Below are 9404 nucleotides of genomic sequence, written 5' to 3' on the forward strand. Positions count from 1 at the left end.
ACTCAAGGACTCTGGAAGGATACTCCAGCGATCTGCCTTCTGAGCCACCTGCCTTCAGAGACCTGAACCATAGTCCGCGAAATTTGCCACCAACCTCAATGGAGCAGTAACTCTCCACTTGTAAATTTATTCTTAATATAATGCTTATCAAAAAAACGAAATATTATTGTAATAAAAACATTCAAGCAGTAATTTAATTCATAAGCACACGTGCGAATATATTTCATGTGCCTAAAGGGTTTAATGCAAAAACATTGTAGAAAGCAAAATGCAAAAAGCGTGAGGGAACTTTCAATTTCCCAAGTGAATCCATAACTTGACATTGCAATCTCGTTAGCGGGAAAGAGATAGCGATATTTAACCAGAGTTTCCTGCCCTTTAGCGTAATGATAATGAATTAACTCGGGGCTTGTAAACAGTATCCAATTAACTTGAGAATTTAATCAGCAGACAGTTTGTTTATGTTACAGCTAAAGCCTTGCATATTGTTATGTTGGTCCTGTAAATGGATTTCTGATCTTTACTATCTCATGTAGGTACCTGTTGTATCCGCATATTATACAATGTTGGATTTTATTTCACTTGCTAATCATATACACGGGATAACATAGGTAACGATTAATTTTAACCACGCATTTCTGAGATCAACAGGAAGAAAAAAATTTATGTAAGTTTGAGCAATTATTTTTTGATTTATAAAGTTTTTACGGATATACTCGTATTTTTACATAAAAAGTAAATATTACATACCTTTAATGAGTTTTACCTTTTTTTTTCTCAAAAGCAAATTATTTAAAAGTTTTACTTCACACCTTCTGACATTATCAATGAGTATATGTAATGGGACTATGTTCCGTGGCATCAACGCCGCTAAAAAGCCTTTTGTACTGAGTAACAATAGGAAGTACCCGTGAGTGCCCGTGTAATACCGTAGAAGTCGACTTTGGGGTATAGGTTAAATTGTGGCTTATGTGCTATGTCTGCCTCTTTATAGTATACAGGCGTGATTGTACCTCTATGTAATGTAAGTAACAATAAAATTTTTTCACCAATAATAACTCTAAAACTAGGGAAATCAAGAAAAGCTTATTTATTTTATGACATTTTAGTATTAAAGTGTAGTCTTAAATATATGTGCCTTTTAGGGATAAAACTAGATGGCACTGTTTCGCACTCTGGAAGTGGCAAAAATCTCCCTAAATATTTTGGAGTGTTTTTATTTTTTATAAGAACAAATGACATATTTCTTTATTTTAATATCATGATATCACATCAATACACATTTTGAAAAAAAAAAAGAAATTTGTAGGCATCATCAGTGTTGTTATGTTATGACAGTATTTAATAGGTGGCGCTAAAACATTGAGGTACGATTATTAGTATGATTGTCAATCCTATACATATAAATTATCCTGGGTACCTAACATAAACGTATTAACGGACCATTATAGATTCATTGAAAATCGTGATGTTTATTATAACCCTTTTTTATATGTTTACTACTTGGGTGGCAAACAAACGACCCACATTATGATCAGCAGTCTCGTACCTAGCCTATGTTTTTATTGAGTGTCATGTTTTTAGTAGTTGTGGCGATAAACATTTTTAACTGCCATCCAAATCTCAAGAGAGGGGGTTTTCAATTCGTTTGTATTTTTTAAAATGATATTCGATATCTCCCTCATTGCTGGACCGATTTTGATTTTTTTTATTGTGTGTATACATATTATATACAGATTGGCCTCATTTTTATCAAAACCCAGTTCTGATGATGGGATCGTGGAGAAATCGAGGGAACTCTTCAAATCTGAACTGCACACTTATAGTGTCTATTGTACTTTTATGAGAAAATTAATGACTTGTTGCATTACAAATGTGACATTTGATGAAGTGGAACTGCTGATGATTATCACATGCTCATGTTAGGACATTAATTTGTTCTCTTCGTTATGTTTGATAAGTAACTGTAAAAACAAAAATTATATTATACAATTAGTGGCCCAAAAAAAAAAAAAACAGATAGAAAAACTAACTTCTCGGGCGACTTTATATTTATTTAGTGAGGCGTGTGTGTCTTCCTGTCCGTCTATCGGTTTATGTACAGCCGATTGACTGTGTCAACTTCGTTAAGAAAACGCCCTTTGTATTTGAACCGTTTGTTGAAGAAAGACTTATTTATACTTATTCATCTCATCCGTTTATATTGAAAGTATTATTTATTTATAACCCTTTCTTTTTTCTTTACGTGTTGATTGAAATTTCCATCATAACAGTGTGATATTAATTACAGGTAGTTTTGCGGATTTATTATTAAGTTTATAAGTGTAGTTATTTAGGAAATGTATTCTATAGGTATTCGTGTTTATTCTTCGTATGATAGCTGTCTCATATTAATAAGAAGTTACACCTCTTTGAAAACAACGCGGTAGTAATTTGTGTAAATTGCTGACATTTACTTACGCTTCCGAAAAATTATGTTTTTTATGAATTTTTACGTGCTGTCTTAGGGAATTATGTACAATTTTAATATTAAAGTCAGTTTCCAAAGAACATAAACATTGAGATAATATAGAACATTATTTGAAGATTATATGAGCAATTTCCGAATTTCACAATTAAATATCCTAGTAAAAACCTTTTTTTTTAATTATGGCTATTTCTTATTAAAAAACCGGCCAAGAGCGTGTCGGGGCCACGCTCAGTGTAGGGTTCCGTAGTTTTCCGTATTTTTCTCAAAAACTGCTGAACCTATCAAGTTCAAAACAATTTTCCTAGAAAGTCTCTATAAAGTTCTACTTTTGTGATTTTTTTCATATTTTTTAAACATATGGTTCAAAAGTTAGAGGGGGGGGACGCACTTTTTTTTTCCTTTAGGAGCGATTATTTCCGAAAATATTAATATTATCAAAAAACGGTCTTAGTAAACCCTTATTCATTTTTAAATACCTATCCAACAATATATCACACGTTGGGGTTGGAATGAAAAAAAATATCAGCCCCCACTTTACATGTAGGGGGGGGTACCCTAATAAAACATTTTTTTCCATTTTTTATTTTTGCACTTTGTTGGCGTGATTGATATACATATTGGTACCAAATTTCAGATTTCTAGTGCTAACGGTTACTGAGATTATCCGCGGACGGACGGACGGACGGACGGACGGACGGACGGACGGACGGACGGACGGACGGACGGACGGACGGACAGACAGACATGGCGAAACTATAAGGGTTCCTAGTTGACTACGGAACCCTAAAAATGGTGATAGATATTTTTTCATTATTTTTATAGTGCTCAGTATACCACCTGGTATCATGCTATATATTACAGGAAAAATATAATCGTGTTTGTATTTTGAATACTTTTTTTTTTTATTCACAAAAAACTTTTCAGATTTTTACTTTCAATTTACCCACCCTTGCGGATGTATATCGTACTTCAAATTAATACGAGATGTTACGTAAACCATCTTCTATCCAATAAAGTAAAAATTGTTTAAATCGGTTAACATTATAAAGAATTATCCCTGAAAAACCAGGTCGCGCAAATTAGTTAGCAAATTGACCGGGAGATGGCGCTATACACAATAATACTCATTAGTGCCTATACTTTTGTCTTCTAGTCAAGTCACTAGAGTTATATGAAAATATGACATTATTTTTACTAGGTAGTTTGAAAGAAAGTTTGTACGGAACCCTCGGTGGGCGAGTCCGACTCGCACTTGGCCGGTTTTTTGCGTTGTACCTACTTTTTGTTTGTGGATAAAATGCAATTTTTGCTATCTGTTTTCGAATAGCAAAGAGAGCCTTTATCAGTTGGTGTGGTGTTGGTGCAGTGGAACTGCTGATGATGATCAGAACGGAACTCCTCAAATCTGAAGGTCACACTTCTAGTGACTTTAGTATTTTTATAAGAATAGCATGCATTTACGTTCAGAACAGTGGCATTTGGTGCAGTGGAACTACACGACAACGACGCATAGCTCATGTTAGGAGATTTGTTGTCTTCCTTTTGTTCATATAATATGTTATATGTGTGCAGCAAACTGTAAATGTCAAGTTACTAGGTCAAGTGGGGTATCGTTTGAAAGAGCTCAAATCGTACATATCAAAACTGTTTTTTACATTTTTTTTGTTGTAGAAATAGGAAGATTTTTAATGAAAATGTACAATATCCCCCCTTATCTCCGAAGTTTACCAACGAAAAATTATGAAAATTTTATGAGATGTCTCAATGTCCATTGGTTTTATGCGAAATATTACAGGAAATATAGAATCTGCATAATCTTGGAAACTTTTTTTTAATTCACAAAATAAAAATATCTTTTTTAGGGTTCCGTACCTCAAAAGGAAAAAACGGAACCCTTATAGGATCACTTTGTTGTCTGTCCGTCCGTCCGTCCGTCTGTCAAGACCCTTTTTCTCAGGAACGCGTGGAGGGATGAAGCTGAAATTTATATCAATTACTCAGGTCTACTGTCCCTTGAAGCTGTGAAAAAATCAAACTTCTAAGCCAACTCAATCAAAAGATACAGCCGTTTATGCCGCAAATTTTCGACACTTGCAAGGGAATCAAAACCTACAGGGTGCTTCCCGTGAACTCAGAATCTTGAAATTTGGTACGAAGCAACGTCTTATAGCATAGATAAAGGAAAAATTACGAAAACCATAAATTTTTAGTTACATCACATAATATATTTTTTTTTAATAATTTTAACCTTACTACCCATTTCCTCATAAACGCGTAGAGGTATTAAATTGAAATTCATACCAAATACTCAGGTCTATAATACCTTTAAGCTGTAACAAAATCAAACTTCTATGTCAACGCAATCAAAAGAAACAGCAATTTAAGCTGCATATTTTGAAACTCGCAAGTACTCGCAAGGGAATCAAAACCTAAAGGGTACTTCCAGTCGACCTAGAATCTTGAAATTTGGCATGAAGCAACGTTTTATAGCACACATAAAGGAAAAATTCCGAAAACCTTAAATTTTTAGTTACATTACAAAATATATATTTTTTAATAAATATAAACTTATTACTTTTTTCCTCATGAACGCGTAGAGCTATCAAGTTGAAATTCATATCAAATACTTAGATCTAATTTGCAGGTTTGTACGGAGCCCTCGGTGCGCGAGTCCGACTCGCACTTGGCCGGTTTTTTCAAATAAAGTAAAAGCTGTCGAAAGAGGTTAACATAATAACATTATAAAGAACTAGCTTTTGTCCGCGGCTTCGCTCGCGTTAAACTCAAAAATTGCGGAATGCTCCATACAAACTTCCACCCCCCATTGTAGGGAGGTGGGGAGTTAGAAAGAGACAAAAAGAAGCCTATGTCACTCTCCATTCCTTCAACTATCTCCACTTAAAAAATGGGATATTATTAAGCGCACAGCAAAAAAATAATCGCCTATCAATTTATCGTCATCAATAATATACTTCTGTACATCAAATTAATTACTTCACTGCAAATAAACTAAATGATTAACAAAACTAGTAATGCAGATTATTCCAAAATACACATCAGCACGACATTACTTTTTTCCTCTAATGCAAGACAATTAAATTCCTTTAGGAACAAAAATACAACAATCTTATCAAAAATACTAATTGCGCAGCAATTTACCCGTCTTCATAGCAAATTATTCAATTCGAAGAGCATACATCCTTTTTTCTTATTTTTTAAGTATTCACGTCCAGCTAATTTAATAATTATTATAGCTACAATATCTTAATTCATTGCATTATTTCTAAGGAACAGAACTGTCACCGTAACGAAAACAAACTTTTGCTAGAAAATTGGGTTAGGTTAGGTTAGAACTGCGACCCTCACGGAAACAAACTTTTGTGAGAAAAGTGGGTTAGGTTAGGTTAGAACTGTGTCTCCCCCCCCTCCCGAGGGTGCCCACCTTGCCGTGGTGGGGGGGCTTAGTAACCGTGGACTGGTCACCCACGGCGAAGCTAAGAGGTACCCAGGGCCGGCTTGTTGCTGGGCGAGCTGGCCCGAGGAGGATGCTCCAAATGGGCTTGTAAAGCCCACTTAAGACGCATTTGGGAGGACTCCCGTCGGAGGGAAGCTCCGGCAGTATGGGATGCCGCTCTGTGCCCTCCCACGGTAGCCGAGGTGGGATCGCAGGAGGAGAGGCGTGATGGTATAGCGGTGCGCCACTCTCCCTACCCCCTGCGACCTTGGCGGGGCCGCTCCGCTGTAGCGGCATTGGTGGGGCCGCAAGGGAAGAGGAGTGCCGGTATTACGGTGCGCCGTTCTCCCTATCCTTTGCGGCCGACTAGGTTAGCGGTGGAACCAAAGACCATGTCCACCGCCGGGCGCCGGAACTCTTCTGGCGCCCATGGAACCTGCGGGTGATGGATCGGGAGTCCCATCACCCACCTAAACGAGGTTCCGAGCTGGAAGGCCTTCCCGTGTTCCGAGGGCCTTCAGCGGAGTAAGCTGCCTAAGCAGTCTTCGAGAAGGGCCCGCAAGGGCAACGCTGACGGGGTATCGGAGGCCTGCAACCGAGTGCCCGAAACCCCGTCCAAAGAGCGAGCGGCGGAACGCCCCAGGGGGTTTAGTCCGTGCGAGTCGGACATACCCACTGGCTTCTCCCGGGCCAGTGGGATCCATAACGGATTCCCCTGGGTCAAAAAAAAAAAAAGGTTAGAACTGTGCCCAAGGAGGCGGCCATCATTGAGTCTTGGGGGCAAAGTAATGGTTCAGTGGACGTTAGGATTGAGCATGAGGTGGAACAACTCGGAGCTGCGCTGATTCGCATCTGCGACGCAGCGATGCCTAGAGCAAAACTTCTTTCGACGAAACGACGGGTGTACTGGTGGATACCAGAACTCATTGCTAGAATTCACTACCAGAATCAATTGCGAAACGCTTGCGTGGCTGCGCGCCGTCAATACACAAGAAGTAGAAGAAGGCGCATCCGAGTTCAAGAAGAGGAAGATGCTTTTTACGAATTGTACAGGGCCGCTCGTAAAACGCTGCATAATGCTATCGCGCAGGCCAAAGAGGCCAGGGAAGCGCTCAACAGGGATCCATGGGGCAGATCGTATCGGAGCGTAAGGCAAAAGCTCCGGCCCTGCCCCCCCCCCCCCCCCCCCCCCCACTGACCAGCAGTCTCGAGCCAGATCTTTTGGAACGAGTTGTCAGTGCTCTTTTCCTAGAAAGGGGCGGCTATGGCATCTGGTTGTGCCATACCACCAGACGTGGTTAGAGAGGTACCGCCAGTCACGGAGGTCGAACTGAGTGTTGCTGTCTTGAAACTCCGCTCCAAAAAGACAGCACCCGAGCCAGACGGCATACCTGGGCGAGCCCTGGTAGTCGCGCTCAGCGAGATGGAGGAAAGAGTCAGAAACCTTTTCACTGCGTGCCTAACCCAGGGGCGTTTTCCCGATAGGTGGAAAACAGGCAAGTTGGTGCTCCTTCGGAAGAACGGGCGCCCACCTGATCAGCCGTCAGCATATCGCCCCATAGTGCTGCTTGACGAGACGAGCAAGGTCTTCGAAAGTATAGTCGCCGCCCGTCTCGTTAAAAGCATGCAGCCGGGTCTGAGCGATTGCCAATATGGCTTCCGTCCGCAGCGTTCGACACTAGACGCAATTGCCCACGTAAGGGACTTCGCAGAAGAGGAGATCTCCCAGGGTGAGACTGTGATGCCTGTGTCACTAGACATTTCGAATGCATTCAATACCTTACCCTGGGAGACAATAAAGGCGGCACTCAAATATCACAATGTGCCTAATCATCTACAAAACACAGTGGCGGAATACTTTGCCGGGCGCGTTGTGGTATTCTTAACTAAAGATGGCTGGGGAAGACGGAAAATGGCACGGTGCGGTGTTCCACAGGGCTCGGTGTTGGGGCCGCTCCTGTGGAACATTGGATACGATTGGGTCTTACACGGGGCCACTCTGCGGGGGGTCAGCATCTCCTGCTATGCTGATGACACTCTCGTGTCGGCCCGTGGCAGAACCTACAGGGAGGCCGCCTATGTAGCCACAGCTGGGATAGCACACGTAGTGCATAGGATTCGGGCGCTAGCTCTGGAAGTCGCACTGCACAAATCCGAGGCTCCGGTCTTCCACGGGCCTCGAAATAAACCTCCGGAGGGAGCCCAAATTACAGTGGGGGAAACTTCCATAGCCATCGGGTCGACGATGAAGTACCTGGGACTCGTTCTCGACGGTAGGTTCGAGGAACACTTCAAGCGTCTGGCCCCAAAATTGCTGGCTGCTGCCGGCGCGCTTGGGCGTATTCTCCCAAATCTGGACGGGCCAGGAGGAGCATGTAGATGACTCTATATGAGCGTGGTATGTTCAATGGCCCTCTACGGGGCGCCAATATGGGCGGACACCCTGAGATCTAAAAGTGAGGCCCTTCTGCGTCGTCCTCAACGAGCTATAGTTCTCAGGGTGGCTCGAGCGTACCGCGACAATTCGTACGCGGCAGCTAGCCTACTAGCCGGAAGCCCGCCGTGGGACCTTGAAGCCAAGGTTCAAACCGCGGTCTATTGGCGGGTGACGGCAGCAAGGAGGGAAGAGAACTGGCCTGCCCCTCAAGAAATCCAAAAGTGGAGAGAAGAAGCACGAGAAGTGCTCTTCGAGCGTTTGGAGATCCCGGGAGCTAGCCGGGAACCAGAAAGAAGCGGCCGCTGTTCGGCCCGTTCTAAAAGAATGGGTGGAACGTAAGTACGGCGCACCTTCTTTCCATCTCACACAGCTCCTGACGGGGCACGGCTGCTTCGGCTAGTACCTGTGTGAGAGGGTGGGAAAGGAGCCTACTACAGCGTGTCACCATTGTGATCGAAGAGCAGTGGACACGGCCCAACACACGCGCGAAGAGTGCCCTGCTTGGGATGAGCCTCGCGCTGCCCTGTTCACGGTTATAGGGGGTGATCTCTCACTGCCGGCGCTAATACGCCATATGCTTAGCAGTGAAGAGGAGTGGGAGGCAGTGACCACCTTTAGCGTCATTGTCATGACGCAAAAGGAGGCCGCCGAAAAAGTGCGCGAGCTCAGCGCCGCAGAAGGCCAGGCAGGCGGCGAAGAGTCTTCGCAGAGACTGATGCCGCCCTAACCAAAACTTGCGGGTGATGGACCGGGAGCTACATCACCCGCCTGAAGAGTTTCTGTGCTGGAAGGCCCTCAAGCGTTTTAAGGGTACCTTCAGCGGAGTAGGCTGCATGACCAGCCACAAGAGCCGGGCCCGCAAGGGCAACGCTGGCGGGGCAACGGTGGTCTACAACCGTGTTACCGAAACCCCGCCCAAGGCGAGCGTCGGAACACCCCAAGGGAGTCCATGGGAGTCGGACATACCCACTTGTCTTTCCCGGGCCAGTGGGATCCAGGTTAGAACTGCGACTCTCAGAGAAACAAACTTTTGTGAGATAAGT

The 9404-nt window shown here is 42.9% G+C and overlaps 1 protein-coding gene across 1 annotated transcript; it reads left to right on the forward strand.

Annotated features, from left to right (window-relative positions):
* Positions 1-8331: 8331 nt before the first annotated feature.
* Positions 8332-9088, forward strand: LOC125240436. The gene is made up of 2 exons (XM_048148328.1): positions 8332-8696; positions 8821-9088. The coding sequence occupies exons 1-2, from the start codon at positions 8332-8334 to the stop codon at positions 9086-9088; spliced, it is 633 nt and encodes a 210-aa protein (XP_048004285.1).
* The last annotated feature ends 316 nt before the right edge of the window (positions 9089-9404 follow it).

Source organism: Leguminivora glycinivorella, chromosome Z (assembly GCF_023078275.1).
Source record: "Leguminivora glycinivorella isolate SPB_JAAS2020 chromosome Z, LegGlyc_1.1, whole genome shotgun sequence".
Classification (NCBI taxonomy): Eukaryota; Metazoa; Arthropoda; class Insecta; order Lepidoptera; family Tortricidae; genus Leguminivora; species Leguminivora glycinivorella.